Raw genomic sequence first — 22,977 nt, 5'->3', positions numbered from 1 at the left:
TTCTTTGACTCATACTGGGCAAGGCGTTCTTCTCTTAGCTCTTGGCTTCTTCACTTTCCTCCTCCTCCTCAGATCCAAAGAGATCAATGCCATCATCATCTTTACTATCTGTAGCTCCTCTTTCTGTGGTGTCTTCCACATTGGCAGGGCCATACTTGCCCAAAGCTTTCTTCACTCCTGGCAGGCTGGCCTTTTCCTTCTCATAAGATTTGATGTGATTATACCAATGCAGGGCATGACATAAGTTGGCAGGTGGTGGGCCAGAGATGCCTTCAAATACTGCCACATCTGCTTGTGATGGCACATACCCCTCCATGTAACTCTTGTCCGCCAACTAGTCATTGAGCACCTGGAGGCCAGCAGGGCTTTTCAAAATGCATGGCGATGGCTAATCTAGAACTGGGAGGCAGTGGAGGAAAAGAGGCGAGCAACTGGTCAGTGCCAAGCGCTGAGGAAAAAAGGCGGTTCTAACCGGTTTTTGTCATGCCCTACCGCTGTGTCTTTCTTTTAAAGGTTGTTCCCTGCCCCCTTCCCTCCTGTTTCACTTGTAGAACATGCACATATTTATTTATACAAACTTTTATTTTACAAAAATGGGATGGCATTATATGAATTGTCTGCAAACTGATATTCTAAAATATCATTCCATGTCAATACCAACAAAACTACATAATTTACTTTTAGATGTCACATTTATAAACAATGGACGCTGAGATTTCTAGTATATTGTTAACGGTGCTAAAATTTATTAGCATAAATTCCTACTCTTAGTTCTTGTTGTTGTTTAGTCACTAAGTTGTGTCCAACTCCTTTGCGACCCCATGGACTGTAGCCTGTCAGGCTTCTCTGTCTGTGGGATTTCCCAGGCAAGATCACTGGAGTGGGTTGCCATTTCTTCCCCAGGGGGTCTTCCTAACCCAGTGATTGAAACTGCATCTCTTGCATTGCAGGCAGGATTTTTTACTGCTGAGTCACTAGGGAAGCCCTGATTATCTTGTAATAGAATATAAAAGTTTCTTCCCTATTACAGGGTGGCTGCATTTTTATATTCTATATTTACTGATATAGAAAGAATACATGTATATATATACATATGTGTTTAAAATATTTAATGTGGTTATTTCTAGCTGGTGTAATTATGGATGATTTAGAAAATATTTTAATTAATTAATGTATTTATTTATTTTTGGCTGCACTGGGTCTTTGCAGCTGCTCTTGAGCTTTCTCTCGTCATGGCGAGTGGGAGCTACTCTCTAGTTGCGGTTCGTGGGCTTCTCGTTGTGGTAGCTTCTCTTGTTGCGTTACTCGGCCTTTATGTGCACGGGCTTCAGTACAGTAGTTGCTGCTCACAGGCTTAGTTGCTCCAAGGCATGTGGAATCTTCCCGGACCATGGATCTAACTGATGTCCCCTGTATTGGCAGGCAGAATCCTATCCACTGGACCACCAGGGAAGTCCTGAATGATTTTTTTTTAAGTCCTGCTTCTCCTTATTTCTTTAAAATGAAAATGTTCTGTTCACACAAAAAAGGAAAAATTTCCCAGAACTGAACTTCTGCTCAGGTCAGAGTCCGGTGGAACCATCACATCTACCTCGGAATGCAAGGAATGAGCCCTAACATTGCATTAGTTTTTTTGGCAGCCTCATCCTTTACCACTTCAAACTGACCTTTCAGTCCACTAAAACCTTCATATTGATTTAACACTTTCACATGAACTGCGTCCTTGCTTTACTTGTTTGGTTCATTTTTTAGTGTAAGAGACTTGTCATTTGTCCCTGCTCATAGTTTGATCACATCAGAGAACAACCAGTGTGGTTTTGTAATTGGTGAAGGCCCTTTTTTTCCTCAGCAGGATCCTTTGGGGGAAACAAAATACTGGAGCTTCACACAGGAGAACTAGCTGTCCCCTTTGAGCCCCTCAGGTAATTTTTCTTGGAACATTTTGAAATCTGACTTGAAATCTATAAAAGTTATGTCTGACCATCTTTCTTTGACATTCCAGGAAGTGACAAAAACAAAATAGTAACAGACTCATAGACACAGAGGACAAAGGAGTGGTAGCCAGAGGGGACAGGGCTGAGGGAGCAGGTGAAATGGGTGAATGGGATGAAGAGGTACAGGCTCCTAGTTATAAAATAAACAAGTCATGGGGGTGTAATGTACAGCTCAGGGGCTAGTGTCAATAATATTGTAATAACTGTGTTGGTGACAGATGGTTACTAGGCTTATCATGGTGATCATTATATAATGTATAAAAATATCAATCACTATGTCATATACCTGAAACTAGTATAATATATCAATTATAATTCAATGTAAAAAAATTCTAGTAAGTGAAACTGTCAATAGGGCAAGAATATACTAGGTGCTCTGCTTCCAGCAGAGGGAGACTTGGAATTGATGCCCTGATTCTGGGACCTCTGGCACCTTGGTATCTTGCCTTGGAACAGTTTTGCAACCTGAATTTAAAAAGCATCATCCCTCCATGTCTTCCTTTAATCTTAACATCTATTCTGTAACTCCTGCCAGGTGTTATTTTCCTGTCATCCAAATGCTTTTACTTACAGTTTTGTGATTTCCTTTTGGACTTATACACTAACTGTTGAATCTTTAATTAGATCTGCTTCCTCTGAACACTGTTATCTTTCCATGGTCCTCCTCCAGTCATGAGTTCTACATCAACTATTTGTCTTCTTGTGAAAAGATTCGGCCTTGCAGACGCCGCCACCCCAGAGCTTCCCTTGCTGCCTAGCCATGGTCAACCCCACCGTGTTCTTCGACATCGCTGTTGACGGCGAGCCCTTGGGCCGCATCTCTTTTGAGCTGTTTGCAGACAAAGTTCCAAAGACAGAAGAAAACTTTCGTGCTCTGAGCACTGGAGAGAAAGGATTTGGTTATAAAGGTTCCTGCTTTCACAGAATAATTCCGGGATTTATGTGCCAGGGTGGTGACTTCACACGCCACAATGGTACTGGTGGCAAGTCCATCTATGGCGAGAAATTTGATGATGAGAATTTCATTCTGAAGCATACAGGTCCTGGCATCTTGTCCATGGCAAATGCTGGCCCCAACACAAATGGTTCCCAGTTTTTCATCTGCACTGCCAAGACTGAGTGGTTGGATGGCAAGCATGTGGTCTTTGGCAAGGTGAAAGAGGGCATGAATACTGTGGAAGCCATGGAGCGCTTTGGCTCCAGGAATGGCAAGACCAGCAAGAAGATCACCATTGCTGACTGTGGGCAAATCTACTAAATTTGACTTGTGTTTTACTTAAGCACCAGACCGTTCCTTCTGTAGCCCAGGAGAGCACCCCTTCACCCCATGTGCTTGAAATATCCTATAATCTTTGTGCTCTTGCTACAGTTCTTTGGGTTCCATGTTTTCCTTATCCCCCTCCAAGTTTAGCTGGATTGCAAAGTTAAATTTATGATTATGAAATAAAAACTAAACAATTAAAAAAAAAAGAAAAGATTCAAGTTCCTTTCCCATCTGGTCTCTGATGCAGCACTTCCAGGCTTTAGGATTTTATTAAAGTTAACTAATTATAGAGTAAAATCCCTTGAAATTGATAAAAAAGAAATGATATTCCCTCTTATTCCAAACAATCTTAGAATGTCACCATTTTTTTCATAAAAGAACATAGCTTAATTTTTGTAGGGTTAGAAAGGATATAATTTCAGAATTAAAAAGTATTGAAAAAATATGATTTCATTTTAGACCAGAAATCCTTTATCACAGTCCAGCTCCATTCTGCAGATTCATGCAGGAAACCACTACTGCAATACCTGTTTGCTTGTTTGTTTTTAATTTATTTATTTTTAAATTAAAGATAATTGCTTTAAAGAATTTTGTTTTCTATCAAACCTCAACATGAATCAGCCATAGGTGTACATATATCCCCTCCCTCTTGAACCTCCCTCCCATCTCCCTCCCCATCCCACTCCTCTAGATTGATGCAGAGACCCTGTTTGAGTTCCCTGAGACATACAGCAAATTCCCATTGGTTATCTATTTTACATATGGTAATGTAAGCTTCCATGTTACTCTCTCCATACATCTCACTCTCTCCTCCGCTCTCCCCGTGTCCGTAAGTCTGTTCTCTATGTCTCTGTCTCCATTTGAATATTGATTTACTTATTTGGTTCTTCCAAGTCTTAGTTTGGCTTCCCAGGTGGTCCAGTGGTAAAGAATTTGCCTGCCAATGCAGGAGACATAAGAGACGCAGGTTTGATCCTTGGGTTGGGAAGATCTCCTGGAGAAGGAAAGGGCAACCCACTCCAGAATTCTTGCCTGGAAAACTCAGTGGGTAAAGGAGCCTGGTGGGCTACAGTCTATGGGTCACAAAGAGTCAGACACGACTGAGTGACCACACACACACACACACACACACACAGGTCTTAGTTGCGGCGCACAGGCTGGGATCTTTAGTTGAGGCATGTGAACTCTTAGTTGCGGCAGGTAGGATCTAGTTCCTTGCCAGGGATTGAACCCTGGCCCCCTGCATTGGGAGCCCAGAGTCCTAGCCACTGAACCACCAAGGAAGTCCCTCTAATACATATTTAGGCAGCTTTATTTGGACACTTTTCTCTTTCCCTGAAAATTATGGGAAGTACATGATGCCGGTTTTTTTAGTTACCGTATAATTTACCAGAGGTCCATAAATCTTTTGTTATAAGTCACAAGCCCTCCCACAAATCCTGTTCTCTGACCCCATGTCAATTATTGGGTGTCAGCCTTGTGCTCTTTCTTTTCCAAAGTCAGACTCTTCACACAAAGATGAAAATACCATCCACAACCCTATGTCCTTCAGAGTCATCTTTGTCCCAGGCTTCTTAAGGTTGTATAACTTGTTTTCACATGTATCAACTCAAATACGAGATTGCCTAATTTTAACAGAGTCCACATCAGGCCTCAGAACACACTGGAGGAAGGAGTATCATTAGCAAGGTCAGGTCTGCAGAGCGTTCCTCCTACCCTTTTACATAATCACCAACCAACAGACTGGGGTCTTGTCTTCCTGGGTTGGAGGAGGGCTCTGTGCATATATTGGCATCAACGGATCCTCCTTAATCTTGGAATTCATCATACTCACAAGTGTCAAGCTAGGATTGTCTTTCCTCCTCAACCCTAGTGAAGAGTGGTATTTAGTAGGATAAAGGTAAAGACTTCTCTGGTATAATAATGGTGAATAATGCTATGGAGAACAGTCAACATGAGCAAATGAAGAAATGGTTTGTCTTGAGCTATTCCCCCTGGATGGTGTTGGGACTGACCCTCAAAATCTCAGGTGCCTCACTTGCTTCTTTCCGCTAGACCAGGACCCTGGGGACTTCCCCGGTGGTCCAGTGCTTGAGAGTCTACCTTGCAATGCAGGGGATGTGGGTCTGATCCTTGGTCAGGGAACTAGGGTCCCACATGCTGTGGGGCAACTAAGCCCACGCACTGCCATAACTGAAGAGAAGCCCATGTACTGAAACTAAGACCTGACACAGCAAATAAATATTTTTTAAAAAGAGAGAGTTATAGATAGACCAGGACCCTGGTAGAGAGGGTGGAGCTCAGAGAGAAAAGACCCTCAAGACCCCATCTAAGGAGGATTCAGTGTGAACTGATAGGTCACATGATGAGAAAAGGATGTCTTGCATCAGTTGTTGCACACTATCATCAGTCAGTAGGATTATTTTCTATCTGGTTACAGACTCTACCTGCAGCTGTGGGCTTTTGGTATGACATGCCAGAGTGAAGAGGTATTCATCAAGATTTCATCACCCTTTTGGCAATGAAATCAGACTGCATTTTTAGCACACGTATTTTGGTGTCTATCCTCGAGGAGGAAGTTATATTTAGCACATTTTCTGCTAGCCGCTGAACAGTGCAAGACCTTCTGAGTCTGGAGTTAGTCACAGCCCTTTATGTCTGTCTGTGGAAGGTCTCCTTGTAAACTGCTAGGCCTGTGAGGAGCCTGAATTTATAGCGTGAACTGTAACCATAAATCCTTAGAACCCACCAGGAAAGGTGCCGATTGGGTGGTATGTTCATGGTGATTTCTTAGTCCCTGCCCTGGGAAGGTTAGGAAGGCCCCTGTCAGATAGAGTGTGTGTGTGTGCACACTGGCATGCATTCATGTGCTGCGTGTGGTAGTATAAACAGGGCACTCTGACTGACCTTCCTCAGACTTAAAAAAAATTTTTTTGAGTGGAGTATCGTTGATGTACAATGTGTTAGTTTCTGTTGTACAGCAAAGTGAATCAGCTATACATATACATGTATCCATTTTTTTTAGATTCTTTTCCCATACAGGTTATTACAGAGTATTGAGAAGAGTTTCCTGTATAACTAGTGTATAACTATATATTAGTCAATCTATTTTATATATCAATTACAAGTTCCCAATTTATCCCCTCCCTCTTTTCTCCCCTGGTAGTCATAAGTTTGTTTTCTACCTCTGTGAGTCTATTTCTGTTTTGTAAGTAGGTTCATTTATACCCTCAGATCCTTCTTGTACCTGCTTCTGAGCAATGTGTTTGCACTGTGTTGGAAAATCAGGTCAGTATGTTATGCAGCCTCCCAAAGAGAAGTGGTTCTGGAGCACACAGGGGATGGACTTTCAGGGCCATAGGCCCTACTTCTCTACATGGATCTTCTGCGTCAAGGGTCAGAGACACAAAGTCCCTTAGATCAGTGCCTGCAGACAGGGGGCATCAGAATCTCCCAGGGCATGTGTTTAAATGCAGATGTCACGGTCTAACTCCACACAGGTAGACTGAATCAGACTCTGGGGTATACAGTCTGGGAATCTATATTTAAAAAAGTACCCCAAATTGTTTTGTGATGTGAGCAGGTTTGCTGACTACTGTCTCACTTGGCCTCCAAGGGGATGGTAGCAGCACTCAGTGCTGGCATCAAGCCCTTTTGACTTTACCTCCTAAACATTTCTTGAATCTTCTATGTGTCCACTAGTCCCTGGCCAAGTCCAGGCTGCCAGCATCTCTGGCCTGGACCACTGCAGTGGCCTCCAAGCTTCCCCTGCAGGGACTCACCCCCCACCAGTCAGTATCCACATAGCAGCAGCGAGAGTGGTCATTTCCAGTCTCAGATTCTGTCACACTCCCCTAGATTCTGACCTTGACTCTGGTTATTGTTTCCCATTGCTTTTAGATGAACACGACATTCTTCTCACAGCCAGAGGCCCAGATCCCCATCCACCTCTCCAGCCTCATCTCCCAGCCATTGTCCCTGCTAATCCACAGACCTGCCCCCACCCCCTTCACTGCCCTTCCTTCAGGCTCAGAGGTCATCACCTCTCCAGGTATGCCTTCCCAACCTCTCAGGGGCCACACTTTTCAGTTGCAGTTTTATACTGATTGATGTAATAATGTGATTAAACACAAGTTTCCATGTAGAATGTAATTTCCCATAAAGGCAGGGACCATGTTTCTTCATTATCATAGCCCTAGTGCTTAGCACACAGTAAGCACTAAATACCTGCCTTGGGAATTCTTTGGCAGTCCAGTGGTTAGGATTCGGCACTCTCACTGCCAGGGTCCCAGGTTCGATCCCTGGTTGGGGCATTAAGATCTCACAAAGAGTGTGATGTGGCCAAAAAAAAAAAAAGCAACCCCCCTGTCCTGGCCTCCATATGGCAGGTGTTGGCAATCAAGCAATCTTCAGTCGCAGAGAAGATGCAGGTCCTGGGATGGACCTGAGCTTTGTAATTATACCCAAATTACATTATGTAATAAAATCACATACAGATTACTAATTTGTCTATTCATTCATTCATAATGGCAAATGCAGTATTAAGTGCCATTTTGAGATGCTGAATTCTGTGCCTAGCTGGAGTCAGCCAGCACAGCAGGCACTGCTGGTAATGATTTGAACACGTTTGGACACTTGGCACACCTCACTTCTCTTGGCTCATTCAAAATAAACATTTACTGAACAAGAACTAGGTGCCAGACATGCCCCTTATTGCTTAAGCAGCTTGTGGTCTGGGGAGGAAAGACAGACATGAAACAAGTGACTACAAGTGTAAGTTTTACAAAGGGGCATTTGAGTAAGCCACGGAGACACCAGAAGGGATGCAGGTCTCGTCTGGGAGGGGTCAGTGGCAGGCTTCCCTGCATAATGCATAAGGAATACTTGAACTGAGGTTGAGGATGAGTGGTTTCCCTGGTGGCTCAGATGGTAAAGAATCTGCCTGTAATGCAGGAGACCGGGGTTCTATCCCTGGGCCTGGAAGATCACCTGGAGAAGGGCATGGCAACCCACTCCAGTATTCTTGCCTGGAGAATCCCATGGATAGAGGAGCCTGGCAGGGTGCAGTCTATGAGGTCGGAATGAGCTGGACACCACTGAGTGGCTAACACCAGGTAGAGGCCAAGGTGAACTTCAGATGACAGGGCTATTTAATGGACAGCAGGGAGCACTCAGTTCAGCCTAATTCTCTTGTGAATTGGGGCTTGGCCCACCCACCCCTCATCTATCCTCTCAAGTGGTTGGCTGAGATGACCTGTGCTGACCTGGAGACTGGGCGGGGTCCAGAGGGCAGATGATGCACTAAATGGGAGGTGGGGGGGCTTGTGCATGGGTACCTCTCAGGGCCCCTCCTCTGACTCAGACATCACAGGAGAGGTTGTGAATTCAGCACCACCCCCAGCACTCTTGTCAGAGCAATATTAAACATCATCACCATGAGCGATTTTGATTCATTTCTTTATTAATATAGAAAAGGAGCCCAAGGCAGCTGGACCAGTAGTACAAAGCACCAGGAGTTAATACTATTCTGGTGAAAGGGTTGGCTTTACAAAAGTGAAGAAGTAGGTGGGAGCTACCCTAGTTCTGGGGCCAGGCCCCGCCTACTGCCCAGAACCAGTCCCCGGGAGAGAGTGACAGGTAGGTCGGGGACAGATGAGCTGGAGACCAGAAGGACAGGCAGCAGGGATGGAGGGCCAGGCAATGAGAACCATCCTGTGGCTGATGAGGACAGGGAACTAACTGCTGGCTGGAGGCTCCCCACTGGATCCTGGGCAGAGGTTCACGTGAGCAGGCAAAAAACCCTGCAGATACTAGAGACAATGGGGATCCAGACACGGCTTGGGGTTGAAGGGCCTTCCCTTCTCTCCATCAGGGGTCACTGTTCTCAGTACTGTGTGGGTGGGGCTTCAGGGCCCAAGGCACAGAGGGAGGCCAGAGGCCTCCCAGTGGGAGAAAGAAGGGGCAGGGAAGGAAGCAGTTGAGTGTTCCGGGCTTAGGCAGCCAGGGCTGAGACACAGCAGGAAAACAGAATCCTCGTACAAAGAGGCTGGAATGTGCGGCCAGGTGGGCTTATCCTTGGCCAGGACCAGCCCCGTGACCTCCATGCCTGCCTAAAACCTTAGCAAACAGAGTCCGCCAGGAGCCCTGAGCTGTTTCTCCATGGACCAGCCATGCCCTGCCCTTTGCCTCCTCTGCTAATGAGAGCTTTGGATATGACCTCTTAGGTCACGAGAGCTCCAGGACCTGCTCTTGGTAGCTCCCCAACCAGCCCCTGAACAGAACTGGCATGGGCTGGGGGGTCAGGGGTGATGGAGGGGGAAGATGTCCTGCATGGAACCTCCCCCTCCCCCTGCAGACACACTCCAGACCTGGGCGGGCTGTTAAGAGCCTCTCCTTTGTCCAGGAGGAGCAGCTGCCCTCCCTTGGCACAGGGGGGCGTGGCTTGGTGCAGTCCCCTCACAACCACCGCCTGGTGACGCCGGCATGGAGAGAATGGGGTGGCACTCTACAACCCTTTACGCTCTCCCGGGGTGGGGAGCGCAAGGCCTCTAGCAGCTTTTGCCTCCAGCCTTCAGTGTGGGGTCATAGTGCTCTTTGTTCTTCTGTGGTCCTGCCCTGGGGACAGCCCAAGACTCCACCTGGCTGGCACATGTTAGTCGGTGAGGAAAGGACAGAGGGGTAAGTAAGGAGACAGGAAGGTGAGAGCAATTCTCTGGCTTTCTCCTCGTCCTCCAGGAAGAGCAGCTCAATCGACTGAGTCGCAGATCTCCTCCACCACCGCGTTGAAGATGTGCGGCTGGTCTGCATACACGTGGTGCGAGGCACCCTCGATCTCCTATGGAGGGAGGACCCCGCCAGGGGCAGGATGGCCCTTTATTCTAGGCACTGGAAACCAGCCACACCATTTCTTTTTCTTCTAAACCTGCTCGCCTGCTGCCCATAAGCACCTATTTTCTCTAAGACAACTGTCCACCTTTCTCCCCATATCTTGCACTTCCCAGTGGCAACCAGTGAATCCCAATGTCTCATCCTTACTTCTCCTATGGTCCCTGATTGTATCTTTCCTTTCACACTAGTCCCACCATGCTCATGTCATCCACAGGTTCGATACCCAGGACCCGTGAGGCACCAGTCTAAGTAAGCACGAAGTGAAAATTCTTCAGTCATGTCTCTTTGTGATCCCATGGACTATAGCCCACCAGGCCCCTCTGTCCATGGACTTCTCCAGGCAAGAATACTGGAGTGGGTAGCCATAAGTAAGCACACTCCTTAGCAAATGAAGGTGGAGGCAGGAGAATGGTGGGAAGGCTTCTTGGCAGCCTCTATTGTACCCAGCTCTGATTTGGAGTGAGAATTACAGGGGAAGAGGGCAGCATGCTCCCTATGCCTGACTACTGGACAAGAACCTGCCTTTTAGCTTGACTGGCTACACAGAGGCAAGGAACCCTGAATTATGATATTACAGAGAGCCAACCCTTTCAAATTCATGACCCTATCTCAACCTTTCCACTCTTTCTCCCTGACTCTCCCATCACCCTTCGCTACCTGGTCTCTTAGCTACACTGAGTCAAATCAACACGTGCTGCATGTTGCAAGATTTCCACCTCAGTCTGTCTCCCCTGGTGGCAACATACCAAATCTCGGACGTAGGAATCCGGCCGCTGCAGCTTCACCTTTTTTCCCGTGCTGGTGTCTATCCAGGTGTTGGCCCCATAGATCATGGTGATGGGCACATCTTTTCGAATCAAGTGAATTCGCTCTAACATGGGGCGCCGGGCCCAGCCAAAGGACTCCATCATGGCTTTGAATGCCGTCTCCCCACTGGAAAAGCGAAACAGGGTGAGGCGATGAGTAAATGCCACAGCATAAAATGTCAATCTGCGGGTCCTCGGAGGCTGGGGCAGCATCTTTGGCCTCTTTTTGTTTACCTCCAAGCCCAGCACTAGGCTCAGTAAATATTAGGAAGATTACAAGACAGGACTGAATCTCCAGAGGGTCCGCACAGAGATGAGGTAGGAGGGACACACTTGTGAAAACCCCTTGGCACTGAGGAGTGCCATATTAACCTGTATTACATACAGGATAATATGTATTTAACAGCTATTGATGTGGCAGCCTGGGCGGAGGGTGGGCACATACGAACAAGACCCACGCAGTGCCTGCCCTCCCGGAGTTCCCATTTTCCTCATCCTTCAGGCATTACATAATGAATTACAGGATTAACTTAACTTCAGATTTCCCAAGAATTATGAAAGAGTAGGGAGTTCTAGGAGAACACAGATTAGGGAGTTGGCTGGCTGGGGCTGGAGGAGAGGGTCGAAGGGCTCCTTGAAGTGGGCTCTGACGGGTAAGGCCTACAGAGGCACAGAGGGTTAACTGAGGAGCCTGGGGAATGAGACGTCAGGCTTGCGAGGACCCAGGGGGAGTTTGTGCTACCTGAGAAGCAAGGACGGCCAATCTAATCTACTTTGCTCCCTGGTCATTTCCTGAGGGAGAGCTTTCAGAGGCCGTATCGGGAGGGGTCTGCAAGGCTGGAGGGGAAGCCAGCTGTCCGGACGGCTCTGTCACTGCTGTGGGAAGCAGGGAAGGTTGGGGAGACTGGTACCCAGCAGGCTTGGTCTGTTCAGGGGTTATGTTCCCAGTCTCCTTAGCATCCCTGAGATGAAGGGGAGCCTGAGTTCTGCACAGGTCACCAGGAACAGAGTCCTTTTCTAAGACACTGCAGCACAGTGGGACAGTCATGGACTCTGGAGTCAGAGAGACATACCTTCAAATCCTGGTTCTACTTTCTTAGCAAGTTGTGGAACCAGAACACACCTTAGTTCTCTCATCTACAAACTGGAGAGAAATTATACCCACTTTTTGAGGTCATTATGGGGAAAATGAAAATATGTACAAAGCCCCTAAGTTTAGTGAAGCGAAATAAGTATCCCACCCCCAAAATAATTATTCTTTTGCTAAATTATGTTTTCCAAGGGAATGGTAACAGTTACCATGAACTCAAGATTACAACTCAAAAAGACTCAGGGGCTTATAAAATTGAGTGACGGTGTTTGGGGGAAGCGGCGGGTTATCACCAATATCATCTCTGCTTCTTCCAGGACCTAAGTGAGTTGTGTGACTACATACTCTGTGGTTTAGATGGGAGGCCATTCATTATACTGAAGTAGGACTGAGACTGGGGAACACTCTGGGGAAGGACTAGGGGTGGGCCTGCAAGGCCTCAGTGGGTATGAGACTGGCACTGAGCCCAGTTGAGAGGGATCACGAGCAGAAAGCTGATTTGACTGTTGAACTGCTGTTTAAGCAGGGCCTTTCCATCAGTTGAGCTTCTGAGGAACGCTAGATGGACAGTTCCCACGCTGCCTGAAAGCAGTCTGAATTTTAGGTTAATGCTCAGACAGTGCTACTGGAATGCAAAGTCCCAGTTGCTTCACAGCTTCAGGCTGAACAGGCCTGAAATGAGGCAGGGCAGTGCTGCTGCTCCCAGTGATCTTGGCTTGCCTGCGATGCCTCCTAGCAGCTTGGGGTGAACTCCCCACAGAGGTGGTGCCTCATGGTATCAGCAGCTCACATGGCACTGCCCAAGGGAAGATTACCTCCCTGACTCCACCCTGGCTGGTGGCTGCCAAGACTGCAGATCACAGGGTACGGGCCAGGGGCCCACTGTCTGAGTTGTCACAAACATAAACTTGTTCAGATTCTGGGGACATCCTCAGTTCTCCAAAAGACAGAAAAGGCATTCCTATCCCAACAGTAAATATTTCAAGGTGCACAAACATTATGTTTTAAAATGTATAATCTTTCCATCAGCAATTCTATTTGTAGGACTATAGCCTAGAGGTACAGTCACACATGTGCCAAGGAAGATATACAAGGAGGTTCTCTGAAGCAATATCACATGATATCTCAGACAGAAAATAACAAGAAAATGAGGGAATTACAGGTCTAGGACAGGAGAGGACTTGCTTCCTTTCTTTTCTTTCTTTTCCTTTACAACAATACCATGTTCATAATACTTCTTCAGTTAAAAAAAAAAAAAAAGATCTTTGCAGGTGTTTTCCAGACTCTTTGCCTGTCAGCCTAACTGCTTACCTCCAGGAAAGAGTAAGGGTCTTCCTCTATAGAGACAGGTGGTATGTTTAATTAATCTATTATCTTCTCCATCCCTTTTTGCCTATCCCTGGGGAAGTCTCTGGAAATAAGCAAGCCTGCTAACGCCTATGTTTCCCTAACTGGATGAGAGCTCTGTGGAAGAAAAAAAATACAGCACAGACTGATCCTGGGATAGTTCTAGAGTTTTCGCTCCAAACCCATCGACGCTGAGCTGACTCCCAGAGCTGCCCTCACCTGGGATTCTGTGCATTGCAGTGGTAGATATACTCTGATATAGTATCATCATCAAAGAAGTCTGCAAACTTGCGCTTGAAGTCCGGTCGGAATCGCTGTACCAGGCCGGGCCCTGGGAGAGAACAGAACGTGGGGGAGCCAGTTTGAGTGGGGAGGAAAGACCCCTGTCATTGTTTTAACAACTTTAACCAAACGTTATTTCTCTTAAGGGTTTGTTTGCTTTGTACACTTAAGGTTATAGTCACAGAGCATGTTAAGTCTTTTGGGAAGCTCCAGGTAACCTCAAACGAGAGTCAGTTAGTTGCCAAAGAATTTGGACAGTCTAAGGTCACTGAGGAACTGGATTACTTGCAGCTCAATGAAATCCCAAGATCCTTTCCTCCAAGGATCACAAACCCCACAAGAGTCCATGGTTGAGACGCTTTGCTTTTATGGTCTGAGCTATGTTCTTTCTCCCTGAGACCACCTGTGGCCTTTTAATCTTCTGAGGGTAGTGGATGGAACCAAGAGCCCTCTCAGGTTCAGGCCTGTAACAGAATACAAGTGATGAGGCAAACCTAACACTGGCATCTCAGACTCGGGGCAGTTTTAGAGAAATCTGTTCCTTTCACCTTTCTTTAAATAGTCCATACACAAGCAGCAGGGCACTTGAAACACACTGTAAAAATTGGGCCTAGTCTCCTGGCCTCTCTCTCTCTTCCGGTCTGCTCTCTCTGTGTGCGGAGGGGTGAGAGGGAGGTGTGGCAGGATCCCCTGGGCACTCGCCCTCCTCCATGGCTGCCAGCCACCTGCCCCTACCATACTAGCTCTGATGTCTATGCGTGGCCCTGGCCAGAGGCAAGTCCAGAAATGGGGACAGTGATTAGAACAGGGCTCCTGCCTGGAGGATTAGGGAAGGTCTGCTGGAGTGCACAGTGCTGGGCACCCTAAGCAGACCAGTCCTCTGCCCGTTTAGTACCCTTTGGCACCTGTGTCTCTTGTTTTCCTTCCTTTCTCCCCAGACTCCTACCTTTTGCTCATATGCTCGCTTTTCTCTTTTACCCAGAGCCATTCTGTTTCTCTTGAAGGGCCTAGAGAGACAACTCTTATTCAGCCACTAGCAGTTAACCCCTAATAATTGGCTGCTGAACATTACCGTGTATATATAAGCAGTCAGTGCAAGATAGAGCGTCGCCCACCTTTACCATAAAGGGAAGCTGCTTTTACTTCCTTAAAAGGCTCCTCTCCAGACAGGAAGGTGCCAGTAGTGTGAGGTCAGAAGGCTGGGGCCTACTAAATTTATGCACTCTAGCTGCCCTGCCTCCTTCCTCCCTTCACTCACAGGATTTGCTAACAGCTACTAAGTGGTGATGTGGTGTCTGACTAGGGCAGGGCATGGTGTAGAGGGGCTTGCCTGCCTCTGTAGGTGATGCTGGAGGCTCTGGTTCTGACCTCTCCTGGCAACAGATGCTGGGTGAGTTGCAGAGATGGGATCCATAGTGACCATGTTGAAACACCAACAGCTGCCACAAACCCACACATGTAGCATAAAAACTCAGTAGAGGAAGAGTCATCTCGAAACCCCTTTCTCTCTCTCTGGGGACACAGAGTAGAAGTTCTGCTCCATCTGTCTCTTGAATAGAAAAACTTTTTCCGTGCAGATTAAGGGGGGAAAAAAAACCTTCTGAAACTGCCGACCAAGACATTTAGTCCAGATTAACAGCTTTAAATAATAACGCTAGGCTTATTCCCACTTTTTATGAACAAAAGGGGATGGTGAGCGTCCAGACGCAGGGGGGCTTCTAGAATGGGACAGCTGTGGTTGGAGGAGACAGTTTCTCTATCTGCAGGCTACTCACCCCAGGGCCCAGCGACTCGAAGAACAGCCAGTGGATTGGAACGCCCTAGGACAGAGGCCACAGCCTTGACCCAGGTCGGGGGTGCACGGACCTGACTGGGGTCAGCTGGTCGGAGGGGAAAGCCCCACGGGTCCACCAGGATGAGGTGTTTAACTCTAAAGGAGGGAAAGGGAGAAGACAAGTTTTCTTTGCTTGAAGGTACCATAGCCCTAAGTTGCCCAGGAAGAGAACAACTGGAAATGAGTAATGGAAGATTCCCAGCAAGGCACTATTGTGATGGAGACAGGTGGCTCCTCCTTACCTGTCAGGGTACTTGATCGAGTAGGAAGTGGCCAGGAATCCTCCCAGACTGTGCCCCAGGAGGATCATACTGGGGATTCCCATGCTCTCCCGCCACGTCTCTATTGAGGTCACAAACTCGTCCTCGGCCCCCTCTGGATCCCTGGGGAACGTTGGCCTCGAGCTTCGCCCGAAGCCTAGCAGATCGAAGGTGTGCAATGTGCGGCGGGTGCTCAGTGAATCCATGTTGAGGATCCAGAGGCCCACGCCGCCCCCGAAGCCGTGCACCATCACCAGTGGGGTGCGGTCCCTGAGCTCAGGGCTCACTGTCACTGTCCAGATCTTGTTCTGGTTTGGGAGGGACACATATCGAGCCAGGAACTTGTTCTGGAGGCCTGGGGAGAGGGGGTCCAGGGCAGAGGATAAGACTGTGTGCTGACCGCATGATCTTTTTGCTTGGACCCTCACTTTTCAGCCCTCTCTCATCCCCAAACCCTTCCTGGCCTCTCTCACCTTTCCTTTTACAACTCTCTGATCATACAGCCTAAGAGTTCAACTCCAAGTACAATTTGTAGATGTCTAGCGTTAGTAGTCTTAATTGCTCAGTTGTGTCTGACTCTTTGCCACCTCACGAACTGTAGCCTGCCAGGCTCCTCTGTCATTGGATTCTCCAGGCAAAAATACTGGAGTGGATTGCCATACCCTTCTCCAGAGGATCCTCCTGATGCAGGGATCGAACCCAGGTCTCCTGCGTTGCAAGCAGATTCTCTACCATTTGAAGGGAAGATCCTTGTAGATATCCGTAGGCGTTAAGAGGGGCCATTGTATTCCTTGGGCTCCCTTTGGGTCCAGGGTAGAAGTGACCCCACAGAGCTCTGGCATTCATCACTCTTGTACCTGTATATGCCTGGGGCTTGACGGAGGGAGAGTGTGTCCTCACTGAGGGTATCTGGGAGGGTCAAGCCAGGTCCTTCTTAGGGAAAGATGAAGGTGGGCAGTGTTTGCTCTGCTGGCGTGAAGACAGTCACACAACAGAGCTACCTGAGGTAAGTCACATGGATTTCAGACAAAGGCTTGAAAACTGACTGTTCTGTGGCTGTACTTACTCAGGCCCATAAGAGAGTAGCCACGGCTAGGGCAATAGGTGCAGGGCAAGAAAGATCATATGAGAAATATGGGAAGATGGGGCCCAAGGGTCTTGTTTGAGCTGGTGGCTGCTGGTGCTCCTAGGGGGATGCCCTGACCCCACAGAACATTGCCTAGGAGAGCTGGCCAGTGGGAATCCCCAACTACTCTGGTAACTGGATGAAGGGGAAGGGTGGCTTATTGGGTAGCATACAAGGAACAGTATTATTAGAGAATATAGGATTGCTGGTCCTTGGCTAGGAAGGTGGTAAATCTAAGTGTTTGTCTGATGAGAAAGGGAGAAATGGAAAAAGAATAAGAGAAGGAAGAAGTGAATGTGTATTTGCACACATTGTGTGTTAATAGCTGGTACAGGGTTTGAGGTGAAGTTGTGGGATGTGGCAGAATGGTTTCTGCTGGAGAGTTTCTGTTCTGATGGACAGGGCAGGAGATGTTAAGGAACTGCTATCATAGAATGTGCATCCTCTGCCCAAATTGCCTCCCTCCAATCATGGACATCCCTTCCTTCCACATTGAGCATTGTCGACCAGGAATCAGTGGGCTCAGTGGGCCAGGCTCTGGGAAGACCCTGTATCCTGGGGCTCCTGAAGGAGGTGGCACAAGCCACCTTCTACTTACACTGGAGGATCCTGGCTTCTACATTCTTCAGTTGAGACATGGAAGTGGGGCGCCAAGTGGGCAGCCAGCTGCTCAGCCAGCCTTGAGGCCTGGGACAGGAACACACAGAAACATTCACTAGCAATATTGCAAACATTGATACCCCCAGTCTTGCTGGCAGTTACAAAAGAGTTACCAGGGTGCAGGGTGTTTCCCAGGCTCAGGAAACCTGCCCCTGTGGCAGTCAGCAATTCCATGGCTGCCTGATACACTGTTACTCTTCTCTGGTAAATGGTTATTAGCAACAACATACCCTTTGTTGCAACAGATACTCAGAATACTATGTGTACAGCACTTTACAGTTTATAAAGCTCTTTCACATTTTTTATCTCATTGGAGCTTTACAACTCCCCTTTGTTATTGGTTATTATAATGTTCAAGGAGGTTACAAGGAGGGGAAAAAAACCCAACTTTTAACTAATGTTTCAGTTTTCCTTTGCCATCCCTAGGACTGTATGTTCCTTTAGAGTAGGACAAATTCCCATGCTACTTGCCCTCCTAGCAGAGTACCAGGGTTGGTGTATGCCTGCTTCCCAGCCCCTGGGAGTCCAGAGCACTGTGTCAGTGGCCAGTGGGGCTCTCAGGCAATCAGTCCAGCCTTGAATGATGTGTTGGGATAGGCAGGGAGTAAGAGGAGGGAGACCTGGGTTCAAGCTCAGTTTTGATTCCCTGATAGGACACATGTTGCCTCTGGCCTTGTTTCCAGATTATAAAATGAGTAGAAATTTCGCCACCAATGGCTTGCAGTAAAACAGGTAAGATAACCTATCTTGTTTTCTACTTTACAGCCAGGGGACTTTAAGTCATTGCAGGGTACAGGTTGAACGTACCAGTATTAGAGTAATGTTTTAAAAACCCTAGAGTTACGTCATAGTAATGTCATTTATGAGCAGAGTGGTGTTGGCCTGATAAATAATCTGTCTTTGAGCATCCAGATATGAAAGGAATCTCATAAGGTGCCCGGGATAAAACAGATGCTCAATGAATCGCTTTTGTTATTCCTCTTCCATCCCATATTTTTCTTTTCTTGAACTCTGCCTGGCTGAAGTGGATTTCAGGATGGACATTACCAGCTATAGGAAGGGCCTGTATACATCAGAATAGTCAAGCAGGGGCATTCTGTGAAGGAGTGAGGGCAACTACTACTAATCCCCTCTCGCTACACACTGGGCTGCATTATTTGAACTGCAGAATTTTAGATTAGGCTACTTCCGTAGAAATCTAGTCCAGCCTCTTAATTTAACAGATGAGCAAAGTGATGCCCCAAGAGGCCGTACATCTAGTTAAAGAAAAAGAAGCAGAACCAGGACCTGGATCTCAAATCCAGGTTTCAGGTATTCCCTGGTGGTCCAGTGGTTAGGACTCTGTGCTTTCACTGCTGGGAAACAAGGCCAAAAAAAAATAAAGTCAAATCCAGGTTTCTCCTTGTGTTTCCTCTGGACATTCCAGCCTCAGCTTTTTAAGGCCACACATGGATACTCAATATACAACTAGTTTTACACTTGCCTGCTTTCTGAAAGAACATGTGACCTAAAGCCAAAGGTCAGAGTTCTAATCCTGGCATCACTACTCACCAGCAATGTGCCCTTAGCACATTATTTAGCCTTTCTCTGTCAGAGTTTCCTCATCTTTAAAAGGGAGGTAATAATAGTATCTACTTCATAGAGTTGTCATAAAGATCAAATAAATTAAAGCACAGAATAATGCCTAGCATAATACACACTCTCAGTAAATGTTCTTTCCCCTGGCCAAATCATAAACTATCCATATTCTGTGCTTTTCAAGTAGCAAATCTCAGTTACTCAAATCTTAAGAGGTTTGAATTACTGGAGCTACAGCTGAAACTGGTCCATCAATGGCTTTGGCCAGATGAGAACTGTTGGTCTCAATTCTATGAAGACTCAGAACCCTTCAAATGATCCACTGGAATTCCTTACAGGCTTGAAGTGTGGGCACCAAGACCATAGAATGTTGCTGGTCTTAGGAGACAAACTTTCTCTCCATCCTACAGAGACTGTGACAAGTCAGAACATGTCATCTGGACCCCACATGGCCTCGTATCTGCCCAAAGCAGCACTCAGGAGAGATGCTGTCCCAAGGAACAACAGCATCATGGGCTGCTCTGCAGAGATCTTCAGATACCCCGCCTCTCTTCTTCACTGAAAATGTTACCAGTAAAGTGCTGGAAGTAGCACCTGGCACACTATTGCTCAGTACCCCTGGGGAGATGCGGAGGCCTGGGGTGGGAAACTGAGGCAAGAAGCAAAGTGGTCCCTTAGCCACAAGCTTAGCCTGACTAGGGTGGTCTCATCCCTCTAGGATCTTTACCCTGATGGTGGGTGAGCCGGAAGAGCTTCTGTGCTGTAAGAACCCTGTTCTAGACCTCTGTGATATTGGGGTCTAACTTCTTTGGACACTGGATTCTTCATTTGTAGAAAGAAACTGCACTGACTGAATATCAACTCTAATATTATTCTGTGTTTCCCTAAGTCATTGTAGGTATTGTAAATTTCCTCTTGAAAGCATCATTTTGGAAAGTACCACTCTCCTTGGCAATTCCTTCAAGCCTGGGAAGCTATTACTGTCATAACGTTATTAGCTTTGCAAGCAGCTCCAAAATGGGGGGAACACGGGATTCAGGAAAGGCCCAGTTCTGGTATAACCCGGGCTTGGGTGGAAGCTGAGTCATTCTCCTAGCAACTTTTCCTTGTTCCTATCAGACGGTGAACTGCTTGCCACACCACCTACAGGTGGCATCCCAAACTTGATGTCATTGAGATCGCGGTAACAAAATCCAAAAGCTCTAATTCTGAAACCATAGCATTAAGGAGATTGTTAATGATGATTAAAAACTATCAACTAGGATTGCTGGCGACTAAGCGTCTCGCCGGGTGAAAGCTAAAGGAACTTGCAAGCCTATTAACCCAGACCAATCCCAGCCCAGAGGAGCCCTCTCTCCGCTTTCCAAGCCTTCGCGTTGCGGGGCTAAGCGATGCTCTTCCCACACCTCCGACTCGCGTCGGGGAGCAAACGCAGACTAGCCGCAGACCTGGCTGCTACCCCCGCACCCGCGTCCACACACGCTTGCTTTGAGGGATCTGAGACATCATCACTAAATCTAATCCCAGGGCGCAGGCTTTAGAGGGGAGCGAGGAATAATCGCCGAGACTAAAGTGCAAAGTAAGAATCGCTGGGCTGCAGGCAAGCGTTATCTTCCATCACTCCCTAGGCTCCGCGGCCGCAACTCCTGGGCAAAAGCAAGCAAGCAAACGCAGCCCCCAGCCCTCCCCGGAAGCCGACCTGAAAAGGAAAGGCGGGAAGATGTCTAAAACTGTTCCTCAGCCACAGACAGTCCCAGGTTCACGGCCCCGAGAGAGAGAAGGAGAGAGAGAAAAGAGACAAGGTTAACTCACTGCTGCTCCAGATCATCGGCCATAGTAAACAAGCCCTGCCGGGTCGAGCTGAGCCAGCCCATCCCTCCACCTGACGCCAGCACCAGCTGACCGAGAAAAGCGTCGGATAACAAAGTGGGGCGTGGCCAGCGCCGCGGCCGGGGAGGCGGGGTCGCAGGACTCAGGCTGGGCCGGCTGGGACACGTGAGCTGTCTCTGAACCCCTCCTAAGCTAGGACCGCAGTCCGGCCACACATTTGGGGACAGTGAGGGAGGTAAGGAGTACTGAAACTACGAGTTCCTCCGTCAAACCTCCATTCTCTGATAATTAAAAGGTAACAGAATTACCCCTGCACGCTCCCACAATCTTCCCTATTACAGACCCCAGTCCTCCCAGGTCCTCTCCTTAGCGTTCCTTCTAACCAGATGCTTAAGATGTTTGTGTACACAGTACCAACGGTGGAACGCTCCTACGAAGGGCCTGGGAGCTTGTGGCCCAAATAGACTGCTAGATTTTGTAAATAAAACCAGGACGCCTAGTTAAGGTTGAATTTCAGATAAACACCAACTACTTTTTTAGAGTAAGTCTGTCCTGTGCAATATTTGGGACATAACTGAGCATCCTGTATTTTATCTGGCCACCCCAAACTTAAGCCACGCCTGCCAAGATGAACATTCCTCAGCCCTGGGGATGTCTTTGGCCCCAGCCTGGTTCTCAGGAACAAGGTGGCTCAACCCCAGGTCTCCATCAGTTTGGACGATCCCTGCCTCCCCTCCCCCCAGGAAGGAAGCTGAAGAACTAACCTGTAAACCTGGGTCGGTTTTAAGCAGCTGGAATGGGGGTTGGGGGAGGTGGTGAGGGGGAGAGAGGTCCTGATTGGTTTGCTCAGCAGAGGAGCCAAATCTTAAGGCTGGCTGGCTCCAGAACTTGCTTGAACTGGATAACAAGGCCTGATGTCCCTGAAGCGGGCATCCTCTTGATAAGGATAAAACCAGACTAGAAGTAGTGGAGGGTGGGAGAATACTGATGGTAGGGTTTGTCAAGGTGGGTTTTTTTGGTTTGTTTTTTTTTTAGGCTTTCTGCTGGACTCAGAAGAGTCTGAGATTTCTTCTTTCATGTAACACAGTGTTAAATTGACCTTATTATCATTATAAGGGCAGGAAGTTCAAGAGAATGGGTATTTAATACACTACTGATACTATGTATGAAATAGGTTAACAAAGGTCCGTCTAGTCAAGGCTATGGTTTTTCCTGTGGTCATGTATGGATGTGAGAGTTGGACTGTGAAGAAGGCTGAGCGCCGAAGAATTGCTGCTTTTGAACTGTGGTGTTGGAGAAGACTCTTGAGGGTCCCTCGGACTGCAAGGAGATCCAACCAGTCCATTCTGAAGGAGATCAGCCCTGGGATTTCTTTGGAAGGAATGATGCTAAAGCTGAAACTCCAGTACTTTGGCCACCTCATGCAAAGAGTTGACTCACTGGAAAAGACTCCGATGCTGGGACGGATTGGGGGCAGGAGGAGAAGGGGACGACAGAGGATGAGATGGCTGGATGGCATCACTGACTTGATGGACGTGAGTCTCAGTGAACTCCAGGAGTTGGTAATGGACAGGGAGGCCTGGTGTGTTGCGATTCATGGGGTCGCAAAGAGTCGGACACGACTGAGCGACTGATCTGATCTGATCTGAATGAGAACCTACTGTATAGCTCAAGGAACTCAGTGCTCTGTGGTGACCTAAGTGAGAAGGAAATCCAAAAAGAGGGTATATATGTATACGTATAGCTGATTCTCTTTGCTGTCCAATAGAAACTAACACAACATTGTAAAGCAGGAGGGAAAGGGTCCCCACTCCAGTGTTCTGGCCTGGAGAATTCCATGGACTGTATAGTCCACGGGATCAAGCAAAGAGTAGAACAGGACTGAGCGACTTTCACTTTCACACTCCAATAAAAATTAATTAAAAAGAGAGAATGGAAAAAAAAAAAAAAGAATGGGCATTTTTAGAGCTTAGGGGTCTGGGAATTTGCAAGGTATGGGGCAAAGTAGTACTAACAAA

General features: G+C 47.5%; 2 protein-coding genes across 3 annotated transcripts; one reads left to right on the top strand and one right to left on the bottom strand.

Moving 5' to 3' along the window:
* The first annotated feature begins 2,679 nt into the window (after window positions 1-2,679).
* Window positions 2,680-3,464, top strand: LOC104981978 (peptidyl-prolyl cis-trans isomerase A). The gene has a single exon (XM_010831237.1). It carries the CDS (start codon window positions 2,755-2,757, stop codon window positions 3,250-3,252), a length of 498 nt encoding a protein of 165 aa, XP_010829539.1. The 5' UTR covers window positions 2,680-2,754; the 3' UTR covers window positions 3,253-3,464.
* Window positions 3,465-8,702: 5,238 nt separating this feature from the next.
* On the bottom strand, window positions 8,703-21,030 carry ABHD4 (abhydrolase domain containing 4). Of its 2 annotated transcripts, none has more exons than XM_010831235.1 (7): window positions 20,942-21,030; window positions 17,490-17,578; window positions 15,748-16,120; window positions 15,447-15,601; window positions 13,609-13,720; window positions 10,893-11,079; window positions 8,703-10,093 (listed from the first exon to the last, which is right to left on the bottom strand). In XM_010831235.1, exons 1-7 carry the CDS (start codon window positions 21,001-21,003, stop codon window positions 10,004-10,006), a joined length of 1,068 nt encoding a protein of 355 aa, XP_010829537.1. In that variant the 5' UTR covers window positions 21,004-21,030; the 3' UTR covers window positions 8,703-10,003. The 2 variants fall into 2 exon arrangements, with proteins under 2 accessions (XP_010829537.1, XP_010829538.1); XM_010831236.1 differs by lacking the exon at window positions 20,942-21,030 and adding an exon at window positions 20,829-20,935 and having other exon boundaries at window positions 8,708-10,093.
* Window positions 21,031-22,977: the final 1,947 nt, after the last annotated feature.

This window comes from Bison bison, unplaced genomic scaffold, assembly GCF_000754665.1.
Source record: "Bison bison bison isolate TAMUID 2011002044 unplaced genomic scaffold, Bison_UMD1.0 scf7180017864526, whole genome shotgun sequence".
Lineage (NCBI taxonomy): Eukaryota > Metazoa > Chordata > Mammalia > Artiodactyla > Bovidae > Bison > Bison bison.
This window is presented reverse-complemented; position numbering and strand designations above follow the sequence as displayed.